The sequence below is a fragment of the Doryrhamphus excisus genome, linkage group LG14 (assembly GCF_037039965.1).
Source record: "Doryrhamphus excisus strain RoL-2023G ecotype Guam linkage group LG14, RoL_Dexc_Guam_v1.1, whole genome shotgun sequence".
In the NCBI taxonomy this organism is placed as follows: domain Eukaryota; kingdom Metazoa; phylum Chordata; class Actinopteri; order Syngnathiformes; family Syngnathidae; genus Doryrhamphus; species Doryrhamphus excisus.
This window is the reverse complement of record NC_136370.1, coordinates 16,801,863-16,825,263: the sequence shown is the minus strand read 5'-3', so window position 1 is coordinate 16,825,263 and position 23,401 is coordinate 16,801,863. Positions and strand designations below refer to the sequence as shown.

The following is a 23,401-nucleotide window of genomic DNA, read 5'->3' as shown; positions in this document are numbered from 1 at the left end:
AAAAATATACAAACTTTTTCAGTGCTTTGGTTCCGATTTTCTACAATAAAAGCTCTGATAAAATATTCCACTGTTCTCAAATATCTTAATTTTTAGTTTTCTGCACAAAATAAGATGAAAAATAAACAAATAAAGAAAATCAATCAATCAGTAATACATAAATAAATATAATAATAAAACGGCAAATAATAAAAACTTAAGAAACCACATATAGTTGGTGGGTAGACAAATTATTTTTTCAGATTAAAATGAACAAAGCATTATTAGAGCCCTGTAGACATGACAAAACACGACTATAGCCACATTTATACTTTTTTTATTTACAACATATTGCGCAACTGCGGGGTCTTGAGACACATGCTAACTCGCAAACTAGAGAGCTAGCGACCTAAACGGTAGCCTTCAAGTTATTTCCTTTAAACTTAAATAGCCAAAAAACTTACCACTTCCACACGGATAGGGAGGATAACTATTAACAGTTATTTAACCTTTAACATGAACATTAATCAAACGTAATAATTTTTTCTGGGTACATGATACCATACAGCATCGATATCAAATGGGCCTGCGGGCCGCGTGTTTGAGACCCCTGCTGTAGAGTAAAAATGTAGGGGATAACATAAAGTGAAGGGGCTTTGTCAGGTCATGCACCTAATTTGTTGCACTCTCTTACACTTACTATTAACATTGTCTTTAGATTGAATAAGCCTCATGGCACTAAAACCTGTTAGCTGAGCAATTTCAATATTTCACCATGTCATCTGTTTATAAACCTGCTCATTTGAATAAAGGGTACACATATCTGTGTAAGCAGTCCGGTGTCGTAACGGTTGCCCCACACAAGAGCGTCTTTTCCACCCCTCACGCTATTTATTGACCGCACCATCAAGAAGCGGCCTTGCTTTGTCATCAGGTCACACTCAGTTTGGACACAGGGATGCATGCAGAAATGAAAAGGATTCTGCAATGGAGCATATTTTTGTGAAGTTGTTCCACTTATAGGCAAGGTCACCTTTGTAACATATGCGCTTGTTATTGTTGTTGTTGTTGTTGTATAGTGGTGAAGTGCATTGCAGCATACTTAGTTTTTATTTTTATTTTTTTGGAATATAAACAAACAACCATTCACACTCACATTCATACCTATGGACAATTTGGAGTCGCTAATTAACCTAGCATGTTTTTGGAATGTGGGAGGAAACCGGAGTACCCGGAGAAAACCCACGCATGGATTTGAACCATGGAACCGTGGAATTGAACCCTGGTCTCCTTGCTGTGAGGTCTGCGCACTAATCATCATTCAATACCATTTAACCTAGCATGTTTTTAGAATGTGGGAGAACAAAACAACCCGGTGAGAACATGCAAACTCCACACAGAGATGACCGAATGTGGAATTGAATTTGGGTGTCCTGGTTGTGAGGCCTGTGTGCTAACCACTCAACCACCGTGCAGCGTGAACAAGCGGCTCCGAATCTCTTTGTATACGGTCCAAATGTATCTATAGCAGGCCACTACTAATAAATGATAGTATGAGAAACACTGAATGAGATCCAGGACAGCAAGAGCCATCAAGCCCTGGTTGGCGAGGCATGCTGGGGGACAGCGAGAGCGAGGAGAAAGTTGAATAAATCATTAATATTTAGAAAACTAATGATATGTTTGTTTGAATCGAGATTGTGATTTTATTTTTTGATGTTTTTGTGCAGCGCTATCAGAGCCCTTTCTAGTCCTTCATTGAAATAACTGTCAACCTCTCACTAAGTCGGTGTCCATTCCACAGTGAGCTTAAGTCGACTTCCTGCCCTGGCAATGCAAGGCCAGTATCAAGCTTCTCCTGACACACGTCTAAATTTAAACTGCACCACAGCACATTTTGTATCCCTGTCACCGGGGGCGCCTGATATGTGTTATTTATTACCTTTGTATGATGACACTGGGCCCGTGTCCTTTGGGATTTGACACTTGGGCACACAGGCAGCCATGCCTAATTAAATGGAAGCGAGAGACTGTATCTGATTGCAGGAGAGTTTCATAGGTTGATGCACATCAGCAGAGCGTGAGGAGTGTGTGTGTGTGTGTGTGTTTTAAAAAATAAATCACCATAGCATCAAAACTTTAAATAAAAAATTATTATTAAAAAAAAAGCTACTCATAAATTAAGAATACATTCAATTCTGGACTATCTTAATGGCTTATATGCTCCTGATCAAAAAATGTAAAAATTAATTATGCTTATTTTTCGGCACTTTGTTTTGAGTTGTGGACTCTTACAGAGCAGCTCCACACAATAACCAGCACCAGAGTAAATATCCAAATACCCACACAGACTTAAATGCACTTTATTTATGTAACATTCATTCATTAATTCATTCATTTATTTTCTACCGCTTTTTCCTCACGAGGGTCGCGGGGGTGCTGGAGCCTATCCCAGCTGTCTTTGGGCAAGAGGCGGGTTACACCCTGGACTGGTCGCCAGCCAATCACAGGACACATATAGACAAATTCACAATTTGGAGCGTGCAAAAAAAAGCTACTCATAAATGAAGAATATAGCAATCCCTTATTTATTGTGGTCAATTAGATCATCTTAATGGCTTATATGCTCCTAATCAAAAAATGTAAAAATTTATTATGCTTATTTTTCGGCCCTTTTGTATTCAGTTCTGGACTCTTATAGAGCAGCTCCACACAATAACCAGCACTACAGTAAATATCCAAATACCCACACAGACTTAAATGCACTTTATTCATGTAACATTCATTCATTTTCTACCGCTTTTTCCCTCACGAGGGTCGCGGGGGATGCTGGAGCCTATCCCAGCTGTCTTTGTGTTAGAGGCGGGGTACACCCTGGACTGGTGGCCAGCCAATCACAGGGCACATACAGACAAACAACCATTCACACTCACATTCATACCTATGGACAATTTGGAGTCGCTAATTAACCTAGCATGTTTTTGGAATGTGGGAGGAAACCGGAGTACCCGGAGTAAACCCACACATGCATGGGGAGAACATGCAAACTCCACACAGAGATGACCGAGTGTGGAATTGAACCCTGGTTCAATGGGGGCTGCTTTGCCTGCTAACATTTTCTTTGCCATTATGTGTGTATGATGGTGGAAAAGGGAAGTTTGTTGCATTTCCGATGCGGCGACGCGAAACTTAAACCAACTCCAAAACCGGAGACGCTGACTTTTAACATGTCAGAAGTTCAGACAGGACCGTTTATTTATTTATTCATTCAGGGACACGATCCGGATGATTCATCATAAAGTGGCTCGCGACTGAGGTCTAATTTTTCAACATCTCATATGGCAAGCTTCCTGTGTAAGCAATCTCACTCTTGGGGATGGAAGTTCTTTTTTCGGATGCAGGTATCAGAGGTGAACGTGTTCTTGCAGGTTTCTTACTTTGCTTTCAATCGCTTCTATTCTAGTTTTATTTTAGGTGGAGAAGCATTTGTGATGTGGAAGCTAGGAAATAATGTTGGTAGAAGGTGGAGGCATCTTTGCCCCTGCTACCTTGCTTTCCCAGCACCCCCTTCTGTGACCTGCTGACAGCTGCAGATGGGAAAGATATAGCAGCCTGGAGCTGTGAGCTGGACAGGTGAGAAGAGGAGAAGGAGTTTCTCTGTGCCCTCCAAAGTGACAATATGGCGCTGTGTTGCTTTGCCGCATTTGAAAAGTTATGAACACAATCAAGGCACACAATTGTGAAACCGAAGAGCTGAAGAGACCCACTTCAGGGGAAAAAAAAAATGATGCCATATTGACTCTCAAAGTCTCCTCCCTCCCCTTTTTAGATGTTCACCTCTGTGCTCGCAGGATTTCCCCTTCGGAGGGTTCAGTTGTGTGGTCCATTTATGGGGCAGGGGGATAAGCTACGCCCCTGCTCTTACTCCGTGTTGATGAATGGGGCTCTTTGTGGGCCTGTGGAAACAAGCAGTAGTCCTCCATCTACCTCCATATGGCCGAGGTCTATACATCTCATGTAGCCTTGGGCCGTATTGAACATCTGCCTCTCCCAGGGTGCACTTGGGCCAAGGGGGCTTGGTGAAACGCAGATGTTCCATGGTTTCGTTTTTTTAGTTCGGTACTTTGTCCATGTCTAATTTGGACGGCGTTCGCTTCATTTAGTCGATCTTTTTAGCTTGCGCTTCTGTGGAAGCTTTAGCGTTGCATTTAGCAGGTTACGCCTGTTTGACCCACATCTGCCGTGATGCCTAAACATTCAAACGCTGTGACTCGGCACTTTTTTTCCTCCTGTTTTTGCTGAAGAGTGAAGCCGCTTACATGATGACTCTTGCATGATGGGCTTCATGACTTAGAGAGCTTCTGATGAGACACCAGCATTTGAAAGAAAGGACTCAAATGCACCACGAATATGCTGAAAAATCTCAAACTCAAGTTGGGTCCCAAAGTATTTGGATGATACCACAGTTTTTAGGATTTTGTACGCCAATTTAGTTGAAATGCAACAGTCAATATGCGATATAAGTGTAGAGTTTCACTTTTCATTTAAAATATGTCATTCAAATGTGACATTTACTTTGTAGGAATTGGAGCCATTTTGTATAAAAGACCTAACAAACCTTTCCTTTGACATAATTTAAAGGTCATTTCTTGTTTGTGTGTCTTGCCGCCTTCACTTTTTGTCTTCAGTAAGGTAAACGTCTGCTCCAACGTATGTGATTTCTAGTTCGTAGTAACGCAATTTCATAAAAAACTCTTGGCAGTACGGCATGTTAAAGTGCACTAGCCCGACGGGAATATCACTGATTGGATTTACTTGCCCGAATTTTGCTTAAACTTGCCCCGGGCCATCGGTACATCATTATTGTCGAGCCCTGATAGATGTTTTCGTAGTCAAACCATCGCTGATTGGTTGATCGCGAACAAGAACGGGTGTGGGTAAAACGCAGACTGTGGACTACGGACCGCGGTCTACATAAACGATTCTGATTGGTCCATTTCAAGATTTGCAAGGATCGGTTTGCAAATTACCACCGGAATTACGCAGTCCGTGTTTTACCAACACCCAACAAGAACCGCTTTTTAAAAAACTCTTGGCAGTATGGAATGCCAAAATGCACTAGCCCGACGGGAATATCACTGATTGCATTTACTTGCCCGAATTTTGTTTTAACTTTCCCCAGGCCATCGGTACATCGTTATTGTCGAGCCCTGATAGATGTTTTAGTAGTCAAACCATCGCTGATTGGTTGATTGCAAACAAGAATGGATGTGGGTAAAACGCGGACTGTTGACTGCGAACCGTGAACCGCGGTCTAAATAAACGATTCTGATTGGTCCATTTCAAGATTTGCAAGGATTGGTTTGCAAATTACCACCGGAATTACGCAGTCCGTGTTTTACCAACACCCAACAAGAACCGCTTTTTTAAAAACTCTTCGCAGTACGGAATGCCAAAGTGCACTAGCCCGACGGGAATATCACTGATTGGATTTACTTGCCCGAATTTTGTTTTAACTTGCCCCGGGCCATCGGTACATCGTTATTGTCGAGCCCTGGACGATATCAAGGTTGTATTTGTATCTGATGACAAAGGAATGCAGTTTTCTGCAATGGCCAAGCTCTTGTAGACGTCTTGTGACACCCCTAGTGTGGACTTAAATATATTTTTTACGATGAAAACATTAAGTTCGCAAAAAAACAGACACTCACAATTGGAAACCAGATGTTTTTTTGTGTAAAGGCAGCCAGGAACCGGAGGTGAATCCCTGTGGAAATAAAGCTCCACAGAGAGTTAATTAAAACGGTGCACTGTGCAAACGTTTATCCAAGCCCTCCACCCCATCAGGGGAGATTTAGAAGCGTTCCCATTGTCCTCAGTGTCCACTCCTCACTTGAGTGTGACTGATGGGTAAACGCCTACCTGCATAAAGGTGTGATTGATGGCTAAGCTCAGGGTTGCGCCCTCAGGTTGGGTTCTAGCGGTTGCCATAGAGACGTGTCATGACGGCGCACGAGGGAGATCTTCCACTTTGAACCCGTGTTTCACCTGAAGTTCTTCAATGTCATTTTTTTGGTTCATTTTTTTGTTTTATGACCAATGGAAGGGCCTGCTGTGTGCATGTAAGGAGCCAAAACTCCACCTGAAAAACTCATCATGACCACACTGCCATACTATACTTTTTTTTTTACTCTCTGGGAGACTGTTTCAGACATGAAGCAGACAGTCGACGTTAGCCTCACTTTGCCAAATGTATCTTTTATAGTTGAGACGATTGAGGCGCATTTTTGCATGCAGACATCTTGCATAAGTTGTTGCATGAATGCCTCAAGAGGTTGCAACACCAACTTTGACACGCTTTGCAAGTTTTTGTGCATCATACAAACCCCATCATGTGTCATTTGTTTACTAGTTTAGGCAAAATATAAAACATACGTAATTAGTGCGGCCAATGCATGTTCAGATACGTCACACGTTATCTATGATGACCTCACTAGGTGAGCTAGAGTTAGTGGACGTTAGACATCTTGCAGTTCTCCACATTCTTGTGCGGACGTAGTTGGCTGTAGGCAACACAATTATCTTGGTACTCGCTCGTATTGCTAGTTATGAGGACGGCTATACTCCTGTACAAGTTGTACACTGACTACTCTTATCTATTCAAGGTTTATTTCTTTGGTAGTTTCCCTTGAGATGTTATACTGTAGTGGTTGCTGAGTGTTGTGTGCTAACTTTTGTGAGATACTGTATATACACACACTGGACTACACATCACTTACTGCAGGGGTGTTATGGGTGCTTCAAATTTTTGAAATTTTTAATGTTGGTAAAACCTGAAAACTGATTTTGAGAGTGTTTAAACAAAACAAAACTGAATTAGGGCTGCACTGTGGAGGAGTGGTTAACGCGCAGACCTCACTGCTAAACCAAAGTTCAATCCCACCCTCTCTGTGTGGAGTTTGCATGTTCTCCCCGTGCATGCGTGGCTTTTCTCCGGGTTTCAAGATGGCCGTGACCACGGAGCTTTTCGCTTGTAATTTGATTTGACATATGCTGTTTGTGACACGGGGGTGCACGGCGGGAAAAGTGGTTAGCGCACAGACCTCATAGCTAGGAGACCCGAGTTCAATCCCACCCTCGGCCATCTCTGTGTGGAGTTTGCATGTTTTTTCCGGGTACTCCGGTTTCCTCCCACATTCCAAAAACATGCTAGGTTAATTAGCGACTCCAAATTGTCCATAGGTATGAATGTGAGTGTGAATGGTTGTTTGTCTATATGTGCCCTGTGATTGGCTGGCCACCAGTCCAGGGTGTACCCTGCCTTTCGGCCCAAGACAGGAGGGATAGGCTCCAGCACCCCCGCAACCCTCGTGAGGATAAGCATTAGAAAATGAATGAATGAATGAATCGCACAGTGAACGAGTGGTTAGTGCGCAGGCCACACAGATAGGAGACCCGAGTTCGATTCCACCCTCGGCCATCTCTGTGTGGAGTTTGCATGTTCTCCCCGTGCATGCGTGGGTTTTCTCCGGGTACTCCGGTTTCCTCCCACATTCCAAAAACATGCTAGGTTAATTAGCGACTCCAAATTGTCCATAGGTATGAATGTGAGTGTGAATGGTTGTTTGTCTATATGTGCCCCTGTGATTGGCTGGCCACCAGTCCAGGCTTTACCCCGCCTCTCGCCCGAAGACAGCTGGGATAGGCTCCAGCACCCCCACGGCCCTTGTGAGGATAAGCAGCAGAAAATGAATGAATGAATAAATGAAAACTGAATTATATCTGGTCCTCCTTCAGATGCGAGAACTGCGTGGAGATGCTGTTTGTCCGCGGCTCGGGCAACTGCGTGCAATGTGACACGCCCCTGAGAAAGAGCAACTTCCGCGTGCAGCTCTTCGAGGACCCCACCGTCGACAAGGAGGTGGAGATCCGCAAGAAGGTGTTGAAGATGTGAGTGACTGCGATGGGGAGGGAGGGAGGGAGGGAGGGAGGGAGGGAGGGCCTGGGGTGTGGCGGGGTTAATGTTTATGTCTCATCTTGTGGCTCCTCCCACTTCTTAAGCCACCTTTGTCTTCCTCATTACGTTGTTTGTTTTGTAGACAATGAGACTCCCCAGGGTGGGGGGGGGGATCAAGCGGGAAGGCTCTTTCTCTGCCAGTTTTTTTTTACTTGGCTGCCCCTCCCTGCATTTCTGTCTTTCTTTCCATCTCATCTGTCCTTTAATAGCCCCTTAATTGACATCTAATGTGTGTCTATTAGGCAAAAGGCAGACAAGCTATTATAAAATGGTTGATTTAATGGAGGATATTAATGCCAGCACATTTGTCTTTTCTCTGTCTGCAGATACAATAAAAGAGATGGCGACTTCTCTAGCCTGAGAGAATATAACGACTACCTGGAGCAAGTAGAAGAAATCGGTACAAATCCTAACTCCACTACTTGAAAACGGTGTTTTTCAGCCGCCGTAATGATTTCTCCCCCGGCGGCATGGAGGGATGTTGAACAGGCATTAGTGCGTGCCAGCTCGGGGTGTAGATCACCGGGTAGAGCTGCCAATGCTAACACATCATGAATGCCAACATGCCATAAGCCTTCAGCCCGGTGCCTTTAAGGGTCTTTTAGTCCGAGTGAGGATTTGCATCGTTTGTGTGTACATTTAAATATCACTTGAATACCACAACTGTTTTTCTCCAGATCTTGCATACAATTGAAAGTAACTGACGAATGAAAGTGATGTAACGGTTGCTCGTGTCTCCTGTCTCTGCAGTGTTTAATCTTACAAACAACATCGAAGTGGACAACACAAAGCTGAGGATGGAGCAGTACCAGCGGGAGAACCGAGATCTCATCCAGAAGAATAAAGCTAAGCTTGTACGTTATGATTACCGTAAATTCCGGACTATAAGCCAGCTACTTTTTTTTTCCCCCAAACTTTCAACCCTGCGGCTTATTCAGTGATGCGGCCAATTTATGTCATTTTTCTAACGGCCGCCAGGGGCTCTCGAGTAGAAAAGGTAATATTAAGACCGGAGGAAGACTGCAACTTCTTGTCTTGTGCATAAATTAAATTAGCGTGAACATACCCTCTTCGTGGAAAATGCAAAAAAAAAAAAAAAACGCAATGATGCAGCTTTTCAAGCTAAAAGCAATCGAGCTGTCCGATAAAGAAGGAAACAGAGCCGCTGCACGTAAACTTGGCATAAACGAATCGATGGTGAGACGCCGGAAACGGCAGCGGGAAGAACCGGAGCAATGTAAAAAGATCGCGGCGTGTTGTTACCATGTTGCTACCGTTTTACTGCCGCGTCACAGGCACCGTTTTTGTGAAGAAAGTTAGATTATTATTATTGTTAAGTTATATTATTAAAACTTTGAAAACTCTCTCTGTGTACCGTGTTTCTTTGTAAATATGTATACTGGTCAAAATCGGTTTTCCTCTAAAAATGTAGTGGGTGAGGCTCATAATCAGGAAATTAGTCCGGAAATTGCGGTATATTTATTATTAAAGAGTTTGGTGGCTGGAAAAAAAATGTTCCTTCTTCTTTTTCAACCCTTTGTTCTACATTCGGGCGGCACGGCGGTCTAGTGGTTAGCGCGTAGACCTCACAGCTAGGAGGAACAAGGGTTCGATTCCATCCTCAGCCGTCTCTGTGTGGAGTTTGCATGCGTAGGTTTTCCTCCCACATTCCAATAACATGCTAGGTTAATTGGCCACTCCATAGGTGCATATTCTGGAAGACCTAGAAAGCTTTCTGTGCGGGTTTCATTCATGTTCATTTTAAAGGTTAAATAACTGTTCATGCTGTTGATTAGGAGCTGCACGGTGGTCGAGTGGTTAGCGCGCAGACCTCTCCGGGTACTCCGGTTTCCTCCTACATTCCAAAAACATGCTAGGTTAATTGGCCACTCCAAATTGTCCATAGGTATGAATGTGAGTGTGAATGGTTGTTTGTCTATATGTGCCCTGTGATTGGCTGGCGACCAGTCCAGGGTGTACCCTGCCTCTTGCCCGAAGACAGCTGGGATAGGCTCCAGCACCCTCGTGAGGAAAAAGCGGTAGAAAATGAATGAATGAATGTTCTACATTCACCTGCTACTTCATTTTGACCACTGAACCGCAATGTACATGTGTTTTGTTTAGACCCGAGAACAAGAGGAACTGGAGGAGCTACTCCTGCTAGAACAGCAGGGCAGTGATCAGCGGAGACTGGACGTGCTGCAGGAGGAGCAGAGGCAGCTTCTGGCCAAAAAGAAGAACAAGCAGGCTCTGCTGGATGAACTGGTGAGATGCAGACATGTAGTTCAAGAAAGGTGAACAAGAATGCCATGTGTATTTTGTTGCGCAAATACGACATACTGTATGTTCCATTGCCGAGACACACACACACACACACACACACACACAGCCCAAAGGTTCATGGCTGATCATTAAGAGCTTATTACCAGTCATTGTGCTGCCGGGGTGCATTGTTGTCATTCTGCGATTCTAAAGCCTTCTTGGCTCCATTGTGTTGAGCTGCAGGCTTTGGAAGTGATTGTTCCTGCAGAGGGGCCTTCTCGAGCAACCATCACAGATAGCAGCTTAAGCTGTGTGTTTGTTTGTTTAAGGCACAGGGCCTGACCACTGTAGGCAGATGAGATCAGCCCTCACCGCCTCCCCTGGGGGGGGGGCCATCCCGAGTCCTGACATTTGTACATCCCAACGCTCACAAACACATTGTTCTCTCTCACACACAAGCACAATAAAGGATGCCTTTTTGGTGATTCCTTGACTTGTGGCTAACAGGCTGCTCACAGGCGACCTGTTGTGCTTCATCTGATCTAAAAATAAGACTCAAACGGAGGGTTTAGTGATATGCTCACAAGGTTGTGTACTGTATGTACATTTAGGGGTAAGAGTAAGACAACGTGGTGGGACTGGGATTGAAAATTGTCCCAGTGTAACCAGCAAATAATGTGCAGAATCAAATATCTTGAAAGCTAAAAGGAAGTAAATGTGCAACCCCGGCAACTCTTATGAAGATAAGCGGTAGAAAATGAATGAAAGAATGAATTAATGGATATTAATTTTGGGCAAGGGCTGCACAGTGCTTGCGACCCTCATGAGGAAAAAGCGGTAGAGAATGAATGAATGAATGAATGACATAACAGTGTGTACCAAAAATATATTGACTTATGACAAACCCATTCATGGTTGATCTGACCACACTATTGAGAATAAACAATTCAGACCTGGACAGGTAGGGCATCCGGAATATAAAAAGATCCATAAGGAAAAAGCCGAAAGAAACAAACAAAACATACAATATCTCTACAGGAAGCTAATAAATCAGTTTTTGATTCCCTTTAAACACAAAAAAAACTTCAGGCTGCCCACACCTCAATGTTGCTGCATCATCAGTGAACAACACAAGTTTGTTTTTTACAACTCTGTATGTGGCAACACACATTTTATTCCAAATATATATATATATATATATATATATATATATATATATATATATATATATATATATATATATATATATATATATATGACACCTTTTTTTTTCCTTCCCCAGGAACATTCTCAGCTTCCTGCTTCTATCTTGCTTGCCCAGCACAAGGCCCGTGTTTCCCAGCTGGAGACTGAGATCGAGCAGCAGAAACACGTGGTCAAACCCACCAATCTCTTTTCAACAGGAATTCAGATGGTGAGTGCAGTGCATGATTTTTCTTATTTACTTTTACATATTCCAAAAACATCTCTGCAAAGTGCATTCACAATAATAATAAACATAGTGTGTTGAATCTTTTTAGACCAGGGGTCTCAAACTCAATTTACCTGGGGGGCCACTGGAGCTAGGGTCTGGGTGAAGCTGGGCCGTATCAGGTTAAAAAAATATATATATATTAAAAATAAAAATATAATACAAATATTAATTATATTAAATATTAATATATATATATATATAATATAATAGACTTCAATGCTTCTGCTATACATTCCACTTTTTCAGTGCTTTGGTTCTTTAGAAAAGCTCTGATAAAACATTAAATTATTATAAATTATTAAATTATGCTAAATTAATTTTTATTTATTACTAAAGTATTAAATAAATGTTTAATGTTAATTTTTATTTTTAGGCACAAAATAAGATGGAAAAATAAATAAGCAAATCAAAAAACAAATGAAACAAATTAACTAATTTTTATTTATTATTAAATTATTAAATAAATGTTTAATGTTAATTTTTATTTTTCGACACAAAATAAGTTGGAAAAATAAATAAGCAAATCAAAAAACAAATGAAACAAATTAACTAATTAAACTTTCATATCAAGGCGGGGGCCTCAAACTAGCGTCCCCATGAGTTTGAGACCCCTGCTTTAGACTGTAATGCTGTACTTAATGAAGGCTGGTTTATGCTCTATTTTCTTTCTAAAAACTACATTTTATGTTCACGCAATACCACAAATGGATAGATTCATTCTAGACTTGGATCTATAGGAGTCTAGTGGAGTTTGGTCCTCCTTGACCGTGTAAAAGGCTGTTTCCCCTTCAGTCATGTCATCACATTCTTCTGAGCCAGAACTAGGGCCCACAGAGAGAGAGCCAGAGTCTGTGTGACCCTCGCTTTCCATGCCTGCAGAGACCTTCCATTTTTGCTGCTGTTCTGCTTTTCAGTCATTTGTTTTCATTTTACTGTGATGAGACAGGCTGTGTCATCACCTGAAGCGCCCCCCCCCCCCCCCCCCCACCAGCCCTCATGAGGCACCCTTGTCTTCCCACAGTTCAGTGGTGCGTGGGAGAGATATATACTATGCAAGGTTATCACCAAGAGACTCATGCTGGATGCATGTTAGCTTTTTTTTTTTTTTTTTTGAGGTTCTTGATTCAAGTGGGATAATCAAGTGATCTTCTACCAAGATCTTTCTACATGTTGGCACTGAAACTGCATGATTATGATGATTTCAGTTTCTTCTTCTTGTTTATTTTCAACCCTACCCATCACTGAGCTCTCCTCGTACATATGCTCTACTCAACAGAGAGTCGGGGGTGGGGTGGGGGGGGGGGCATGTGGCTTTGAATTTTCCTTCACCTCAGAGTCCAAAAGCAGGACTTGTTTGACTTGGTGAGGTTTCAGCACAGACCGGCAAATTCCTGCCGATTGCTGGAATTCATTTATCTGCTAAGTTTGGGTCCCTTGTTCCAAGACCAGTTGGAGAAAACACATCAGCAAAAATGTTCTTTCTTAGAACTCAGCAGCGACTCGGTGATGTCAGTCGGTGCTTGTGGTTAGACATTGAATGCGTCATGCAAGCAATCTATTAAGGAAACACTCTTTGGGGAAGTATTGGGACACCCGGTCATTACACTCCGTGGAATTTAATTACGGACTAAATCATGGAGTTACCCTGACGTTTGTCCATATTATGTATTTGAGTGGATCACATTGAAACTAATTAGCCAATTTCCACTTGGAATGGAATGGAATGGCCTTTATTGTCATCATACAAGATGTACAACAAGATTGGAGAGCTTCTCCTTTCAGTGCAGTAGTCAAGTTTTTAAAAAAAATTATATAAAAGTAGAGTAAAAAAAGACAATTTAACAAGATATATACAAGGTATCCAGAATATAATATATAGTATAATATATAATGTAGTGCAATGATAAATGGGTAATAGTGCAAATAATGACTGGTGTATACTGGTGAGTAAAGTCACATAAGAGTGTATTGTATTGGGTTCATTCATTCATTTTCTACCGCTTTTTCGTCACGAGGGTCGCGGGGGGTGCTGGAGCCTATCCCAGCTGTCTTTGGGCGAGAGGCGCACATATAGACAAACAACCATTCACACTCACACTCACATTCCGAAAAAAATGCTAGGTTAATTAGCGCCTCCAAATTGTCCATAGGTATGAATGTGAGTGTGAATGGTTGTTTGACTATATGTGCCCTGTGATTGGCTGGCAACCAGTCCAGGGTGTACCCCGCCTCTCGCCCGAAGACAGCTGGGATAGGCTCTAGCACCCCCGCGACCCTCGTGAGGAAAAGCGGTAGAAAATGAATGTTTAATCAAGAATAACATTTCAGTATAAGAAAAAGCAGACAACGATCGAGGTGAATGAACAGTTGTCCAATTTTACAGCCTCTAATTTTATCAACCGTGTTGATGTGCAAGTTCATCTGTCCCACTCGGAGAAAGTAGAAATTTATGGGATCGCTATCCCAGCCACATGCAACACTTTAGCCCGCCACGTCTCCCAGGCCAAGGTGAGCTGTCACTAGTGGAATGACATATCTGCTTATGTCTGAGCCCACCAATCCAAGGAACGTGAGGATGCGGAGTCTCCAGTCTTTATTTAAAGAGTGATCTAATGTCGCATCTAATGCAGCAGCTGTGTCGTGTTGTCGACCGGGAACATGCACGCAAACATCTAAGCCTGTTACTTTGGGACCCCGGTGCATAACGGCTATTCTGGTTGAGTCAGAATGCTGTCAAACGGATGCTTGGGGAAGTTAACCCCGATCCGAATGGAAAGTTGTTTTGGCCCAGGTGCGATGCGAGGGCTTGGGATGTGCCTGGTCTTGCTTCAGAAATGGCTTGGAAAAGCACACGCTAATCCGTCACTTTGTACCGGCACTATTTAAGCCATGGTGTGCAAGTGAATGCACACCAACCGCTGCCTAAGTCTGAGTAAACATCCTTTGAAGAATCAATTGGCCACTGATATCAAAAGAGACTGTCTGTCTGCATGGAAGCCAGCCAGCTTGTCCCTGTTTAAACAGGTTGCTTGTTTTTGTCTGACACATAAGACCGGTCGCTGTACTCCCTCTTTGGCACCTGCTTGTGAATATGAATTTATGATCATTACCATACAAATTTTGACATCTGGCTTCAGATCATATTGAAAAGCATGGTGACTTTGTGCCAGGAAAGTGGTGTATTTGCGGTTAGGGAGTCGTCCTCGGTTGCTTTGTCGCATTCCTCAAAGACTTTGACCGATGAGGAATCTCTTTGCTTTAGAGCAGCTTTCAGTGGCATCTTAAATGAAAGGTTCCCAGGTTAAAAAGAAAAATATATATATATATATATATATATAAAATAAAAATATTAATAAATATTAATTATATTAAATATTAATAATGATATATATATAATAATAGTCTTCAATGCTTCTGCTATACCCTCCACTTTTTCAGTGCTTTGGTTCTTTGGAAAAGCTCTGATAAAACATTAAATTATTATAAATGATATAAATAAATTGATAATATAAATTGAATGTTAATTTTTTTTTCGACACAAAATGAGATGGAAAAATAAATAAGCAAATCAAAAAACAAATGAAACAAATTAACCAATTAATTTTTATTTATTATTAAATTATTAAATACATTATTAATGTTAATTTTTAGTTTTTGACACAAAATGAGATGGAAAAATAAATAAGCAAATCAAAAAACAAATGAAACAAATTAACTAATTTATTTTTATTTATTATTAAATTATTAAATAAATGTTTAATGTTATTTTTTATTTTTCGACAAAATAAGATGGAAAAATAAATAAGCAAATCAAAAAACAAAACAAACAATTTAACTAATTTATTTTTATTTATTATTAAATAATTAAATAAATGTTTAATGTTAATTTTTATTTTTTGACACAAAATAAGATGGAAAATAAATAAGCAAATCAAAAAACAAATGAAACAAATTAACCAATTAATTTTTATTTATTATGAAATTATTAAATGTTTAATGTTATTTTTTATTTTTTGACACAAAATGAGATGGAAAAATAAATAAGCAAATCAAAAAACAAATGCAACAAATGAACTAATTTATTTTTATTTATTATTAAATTATTAAATAAATGTTTAATGTTATTTTTTATTTTTCGACACAAAATAAGATGGAAAAATAAATAAGCAAATAAAAAAAACTAATGAAACAAATTAACTAATTAATTTTTTTCTTATTAAATTATTAAATAAATGTTTAATGTTAATTTTTATTTGTTACACAAAATAAGATGGAAAAATAAATAAGCAAATCAAAAAACAAATGAAACAAATTAACTAATTAATTTTTATTTATTATTAAATTATTAAATAAATGTTTAATGTTAATTTTTATTTTTTACACAAAATAAGATGGAAAAATAAATAAGCAAATCAAAAAACAAATGAAACAAATTAACACCATCATTCCTCAAAGACTTTGACCGATGAGGAATCTCTTTGCTTTAGAGCAGCTTTCAGTGGCATCTTAAATGAAAGGTTCCCGCACCAGTATGTCCCGATCCGCTTGTCACAGGTGGCGGAGCAGCTGACATACCTGACAAGGCCGCCGTGGGCACCCGATGGAAGCAGCAGGCAACATACGCAGACAGACAAATGTGGGTGGCGAGTTTATCCCCAAACATAGATGTGTAGCTGACTTAAATATCCCGGGGACCTCGCTGTCATTGTTCTATTCACACGATGGGACTTGCCTTCAATAGAAAATACAAACAATTACACGCTGTTCGTTTGTTTTGCTTTGTTCAAGTTGTCCTTTACAGTGACCTCTGATTGGGAGACGTACTCGTTGGTGTAGGACTGAGCTGAGCTTTACTTTTCTCCGGCAGACTGGCCCGACCTGTTCTGCCTGAGAGCTTGTCGTTACATACCCCACCCCCAACAAAAGCCCTGTTTAATATCTCAACACATTCACTGGGAGTTTGATGTCCTTTCTTCCTCATATTATTAAATTAGATTTATTTACAAGTTCATTCATTCATTTTCTACCGCTTATCCTCACGAGGGTCATGGGGGTGCTGGAGCCTATCCCAGCTGTCTTCGGGCGAGAGGCGGGGTACACCCTGAACTGGTGGCCAGCCATAGCTTTTACAAGTTGCTTTTGCAAATTATTGTTTACGTGAGGGTCATGGGGTTGCTGGAATGGGGGTGCTGGAGCCTATCCCAGATGTCTTTGGGCGAGAGGCGGAGTACACCCTGAACTGGTGGCTAGCCAATCACAGGGCTATTTACAAGTTGTTTTTGCAAATTATTGTTTACGCGAGGGTCATGGGGGTGCTGGAATGGGGGGTGCTGGAGCCTATCCCAGCTGTCTTTGGGCGAGAGGCAGGGTACACCCTGAACTGGTGGCCAGCCATACTTACAAGTTGTTTTTGCAAATTATTGTTTACTCGAGGGTCATGGGGGTGCTGGAATGGGGGGTGCTGGAGCCTATCCCAGCTGTCTTCGGGCGAGAGGCGGAGTACACCCTGAACTGGTGGCCAGCCAATCACAGGGCTATTCACAAGTTGTTTTTGCAAATTATTGATTCCGCGAGGGTCATGGGGGTGCTGGAGCCTATCCCAGTTGTCTTCGGGCAAGAGGCGGGGTACACCCTGGACTGGTCGCCAGCCAATCACAGGGCTATTCACAAGTTGTTTTTGCAAATTATTGTTTCCGCGAGGGTCATGGGGGTGCTGGAGCCTATCCCAGTTGTCTTCGGGCAAGAGGCGGGGTACACCCTGGACTGGTCGCCAGCCAATCACAGGGCTGTTTACAAGTTGTTTTTGCAAATTATTGTTTACGTGAGGGTCATGGGAGTGCTGGAGCCTATCCCAGCTGTCTTGGGGCGAGAGGCGGGGTACACCCTGAACTGGTCGCCAGCCAATCACAGGGCTATTTACAAGTTGTTTTTGCAAATTATTGTTTACGTCACCGTTTCTTGTTGGATTACTGGAACACAGGTTGATCAGTGCAGGCGTTTTAGTACCGGGATTGGGGGGGAAGTAAAGAGAACCATCAGCTGTGAGTGGCACGAGCGCATGTGGGCATTCACACCTCTGCCTCTACCCCTGGCCTGGCCCTGTTTAGGATGGCCTCAACAACCCAGGCAAGCCCAGTCCAGCAGGAAAAGGACTTGTCAGCTTTAGGGGCTTTGCACTGGGGCAGCTGCCACTGGTTATATAGGAGGTTATATTTAAACCTGTAAGGCAAGGGGCGACCAGCTTTTTTGCACTTGCTACCTGCTGTTGGGATGTCAGTTTTGCATGAATGATGAGGTTGCCAATGTGTGGACCGAAGTCTAGATCAGTGTTTTTCAACCTTTTTTGAGCCACGGCACGTTTTTACATTGGAAAAATCTTGTGGCACACCACTAACCAAAAATGTTCCAAAATGTCACCACGACCTCACACGTGCATCAATAAGTCTATCAGAGGAACAAGGTAGGTGTTGCCACACGGACCAATATTACATTGCTATGCTAGTCTTTACACCACAGACACTCCACAGTAGCCACGTTTTTACATCACCACTTTTTCTCTTTCCGAATGACCTTTCGGGAAACAATGGTATCCATAGAAAGGAATATTCCAATCTCTTGTCTACATGCGCCATGAAAATCAACCAGAATAGTCAATAGGGCATGCCCAGTAAAACGTAAACATCAACATCACGTGATACCGGCTTCCCCGAGTTTTTCTTTCACTTGTTGGAATAACTCCGTATTGCCAGTTTTTCGTCTGTCCAGTCTTGAAATTTAGTTTGAATCAAAAACCAACTTTGCTTAGTCCAGTGCCGATTGCTGGCCTCCATTTTTAAAAGTGAAGAACGTCTGGATCTGCGTGTTACGTCATATCTGAGCATGCGCTGAAAGAACGCACCCGGGATCAATTTAAACAGGAAAAGATCAAATTCAATCTTGCTAATATTTTATAATTAAACTCGGGACATGTTTTATATAGATATATATTTTCTTTTTTAATAAAACTGGACTTATGAATAAAGTATAGAAGTGTTTAGATTCTGTTCCACAGATGGCGCTAATGCACACGAAAGCTGCTTGCCAACCGCCAATAAACAACAGAAGAAGAAAAACACCATGAAGAAGAACGAACCCTGACAACTTTCCGTTTGAGCGGGTACAAGATACCTCAATCGGATTGGTTAAAGGAATATTCCATCCCTGTTCAATTCTTTCCGTTTGAGCAAATAAACCAAATGCAATTGGAATATTTGGGTCCATATATTCATGGCTATTGACATCATATTTGCAAATGATGATTAATAAATGTTAATTATAAAAAGTGATATTGGATAATTCCTCACGGCACACCTGACGGTTTCTCAAGGTACACTAGTGTGCCGCGGCACAGTGGTTGAAAATCACTGGTCTAGATCACATCTAGCATTTACACCGACGTAAAAATACACAGCTTTAACTCTTTTGACAAAATTTGTCTGTGGGAATTCCAAAAAGACATTTTTGAAGTCAACAGTCCCTGATATTGGATCCCGGAAGAAGGCCTGGCTTATATTTGTTTTCCAGTTCAGCCCAAAGGTGTTTGATGGGTTGAGGCCAGAGCTCTCATCTCCGTCCGCACCACTACAACTTTATGGATCTTGCCTTGAAAGATATATTTTACAAATATGTTAAGCAAGAAAGCCAGTTTGTTATGCTGCATTTGTCAGTGTGGATGTGGAACGCAACAGAAAGGGTTGCTGCTCTATCACTTAAGAATCTGCTTTACTCCTTTCTTTCTGCTTTCTTTCTCCACCACGCATTCATTTCTTCCACCCCTCCCCCCCGACGCCGCTTAATCTCAGTACGTCAATTGGTGCATCGGAGTTAAGTAGTGCTGAAAGTTTGATGGAGGATGGATGGCGAGAGTGCAGGAGTGTCAAATTGAAGGAAAGTTTCTCAGCCTTTTGGTTGGCAGGCCTGTGTTTCATTAGTCTGTGGCGGGACACCACTGTGTCGGATGAATGATGGGCCAGGATTGGCGATCGTTGGCACCTTGAGGTTAAAGACTGTCGAGAAGCGCTTGACTGTGTCTCGGGTTTTTGGAGGATAACAACGATGACTAACAGAGATTGTGTTGTTTAATGTTGTTGTATGAGTAAAAAGGACATTGGTTCATTGGATGGGATTGCTGTTTGTGATTGGATGTACATCTGAGTCCGTTTTGTTGACTGATAGCCAATAATCAGTTGGGTTGTTTTTTCTTTTTAATTGTTCTTAATGGGGATATGTTCTTTGAATACCGTTGTTCTATTGAACACAAAAAGGCAGTCATTTCTGTGTGGGGTTCTGCTGACGGTGCCTCTGCTGTATGCAGACATCCACCACACTCCATTTTGTATTATTTGCTTTAACACATTATTATTATTATTATTATTAATAAATCAATCATTCATTCATTTTCTACCGCTGGAGCCTATCCCAGCTGTCGGGCGAGAGGCGGGGTACACCCTGGACTGGTCGCCAACCAATCACAGGGCACATATAGACAAACAACCATTCACACTCACATTCATATCTATGGACAATTTGGAGTCTCCAATTAACCTAGCATGTTTTTGGAATGTGGCAGGTACCCGGAGTACCCGGAGAAAACCCACACATTCACAGGGAGAACATGCAAACTCCACACAGAGATGGCCGAGGGTGGAATTGAACCCTGGTCTCCTAGCTGTGAGGTCTGCGTGCTAACCACTAGATCACCGTGTCGCCCGCTTTAACACATTATTATTATTATTAATCAATCATTCATTCATTTTCTAGCGCTGGAGCCTATCCCAACTGTCGGGTGAGAGGCGGACTGGTGGCCAGCCAATCACAGGGCACATATAGACAAACAACCATTCACACTCACATTCATACCTATGGACAATTTGGAGTCGCTAATTAACCTAGCATGTTTTTGGAATGTGGGAGGAAACCGGATTCCCTGGAGAAAACATGCAAACTCCACACAGAGATGGCCGAGGGTGGAATTGAACTTGGGTCTCCTAGCTGTGAGGTCTGCGCGCTAACCACTCGACCGCCGTGCCGCCCCAAATATGACATTCATTAATTCATTAATTTTCTACCGCTTTTCCTCACGAGGGTCGCTGGGGTGCTGGAGCCTATCCCAGCTGTCTTCGGGCGAGAGGCGGGGTACACCCTGGACTGGTCGCCAACCAATCACAGGGCACATATAGACAAACAACCATTCACACTCACATTCATACCTATGGACAATTTGGAGTCGCTAATTAACCTAGCATGTTTTTGGAATGTGGGAGGAAACCGGAGAAAACATGCAAACTCCACACAGAGATGGCCGAGGGTGGGATTGAACTCGGGTCCCCGCGCTAACCAGTCGACCGTCGTGCAGCCCAATCAATCAATCACTTTTACATAATCAACTGAATTCTTAATTCTGCCTTATTGAGCCTTATTTGGGGATGCTAACATAGAAGGTGTGTATTGAAAGCATGGATGATTACCTAGTACTGTTATACAGTCTTGATTTGGTTTGGACTTGAATGAGTTTACACAACCAGAAACGTGAAAGAGCAGCAAACTATTAGGAATAATTTGCACGTGTGATTAATCGTGGTTAATCGTGTTGTTTGGCTGAGTTACGTACAGTGAAGAAAATAAGTATTTGAACACCCTGCTATTTTGCTATTTCTCCCACTTAGAAATCATGGAGGGGTCTGAAATTTTCATCGTAGGTGCATGTCCACTGTGAGAGAGATAAACTAAAAAGAAAAATCCAGAAATCACAATGCATGATTTTTTAACAATTTATTTGTGTGATACAGCTGCAAATAAGTATTTGAACACCTGTGTATCATCTAGAATTCTGACCCTGAAAGACCTGTTAGTCTGCCCATTAGAAGTCCACCTGCACTCCATGTATCATCCTGAATCAGATGCACCTGTTTGAGGTCGTTAGCTGCATAAAGACACCTGTCCACCCCATACAATCAGTAAGACTTTAACTTGTAACATGGCGAAGACCAAAGAGCTGTCCAAAGACACCAGAGACAAAATTGTACACCTCCACAAGGCTGGAAAGGGCTACGGAGCAATTACCAAGCAGCTTGGTGAAAAAAGGTCCACTGTTGGAGCTATCATTAGAAAATGGAAGAAGCTAAACATGACGGTCAATCTCAATCGGAGTGGAGCCCCATGCAAGATATCACCTCGTGGGGTCTCAATGATTCTAAGAAAGGTGAGGAATCAGCCCAGAACTACACGACAGGACTTGGTCAATGACCTGAAAAGAGCTGGGACCACCGTTTCCAAGGTTACTGTAGGTAATACACTAAGACGTCATGATGTGAAATCATGCATGGCACGAAAGGTTCCCCTGCTTAAACCAGCACATGTCAAGGCCCGTCTTAAGTTTGCATATGACCATTTGGATGATACAGAGGAGTCATGGGAGAAAGTTTTATGGTCAGATGAGACCAAAATAGAACTTTTTGGTCATAATTCCAATAAGCGTGTTTGGAGGAAGAAGAATGAAGAGTACAATCCGAAGAACACCATCCCTACTGTGAAGCATGGGGGTGGTAGCATCATGCTTTGGGGGTGTTTTTCTGCACATGGGACAGGACGAGTGCACTGCATTAAAGAGAGGATGACTGGGGCCGTGTATTGTGAGATTTTGGGGAACAACCTCCTTCCCTCTGTCAGAGCATTGAAGATGGGTCGTGGCTGGGTCTTCCAACACGACAACGACCCGAAGCACACAGCCAGGAAAACCAAGGAGTGGCTCCGTAAGAAGCATATCAAGGTTCTAGCATGGCCCAGCCAGTCTCCAGACCTGAACCCAATCGAAAATCTTTGGAGGGAGCTCAAACTCCGTGTTTCTCAGCGACAGCCCAGAAACCTGACTGATCTAGAGAAGATCTGTGTGGAGGAGTGGGCCAAGATCCCTCCTGCAGTGTGTGCAAACCTGGTGAAAAACTACAGGAAACGTTTGACCTCTGTAATAGCAAACAAAGGCTACTGTACCAAATATTAACATTCATTTTCTCAGGTGTTCAAATACTTATTTGCAGCTGTATCACACAAATAAATTGTTAAAAAATCATGCATTGTGATTTCTGGATTTTTCTTTTTAGTTTATCTCTCTCACAGTGGACATGCACCTACGATGAAAATTTCAGACCCCTCCATGATTTCTAAGTGGGAGAAATAGCAAAATAGCAGGGTGTTCAAATACTTATTTTCTTCACTGTAGGATTCGCTGCTGTCTCACTATGCATCCTCAGTGGTGCTTAGTGGGCTTTAGTGGCGTATGTATATGCTTAAATGTATGTGTTTCAGGCCGTTGGGACACATGTTACTCATTTTGTTTGGGTTTTTATTAACTCTCCTCTGAGCTCTCTTATTTGTACTGCCCATGTTGAACTTCTTATTTCTCTCATCTTTTTTTAATCTTCCTATTGTCTTTCAGTTCCTCTCCTACTCCCTATAATTTCCCCCTGTTTGTTTTAGGCATCGCCATTATAATTTGTCTGATTTGTCTGACTACTTTCATGCCGAGACAAAGTCGGCGTGACTTGGAAATTCCCCTTTTGATGACAGAGCCTCAAATTGAGCATCTCTGCGATGGCATTGAGTAGTGTCATGTTTCAATGCTGAAGAAACGG

General features: G+C 42.0%; 1 protein-coding gene across 1 annotated transcript in view; it reads left to right on the top strand.

The window, feature by feature from the left end:
• The window catches only part of mnat1 (MNAT1 component of CDK activating kinase), a 49,271-nt gene that overhangs the window by 804 nt on the left and 25,066 nt on the right, over nt 1-23,401 (top strand). Inside the window, exons 2-6 of the mRNA XM_058091528.2 lie at nt 7,777-7,929; nt 8,323-8,396; nt 8,747-8,850; nt 10,121-10,261; nt 11,541-11,672. Coding sequence (XP_057947511.2) covers nt 7,777-7,929; nt 8,323-8,396; nt 8,747-8,850; nt 10,121-10,261; nt 11,541-11,672 — 604 coding nt within the window. The remainder of the gene's footprint in view (nt 1-7,776; nt 7,930-8,322; nt 8,397-8,746; nt 8,851-10,120; nt 10,262-11,540; nt 11,673-23,401) is intronic.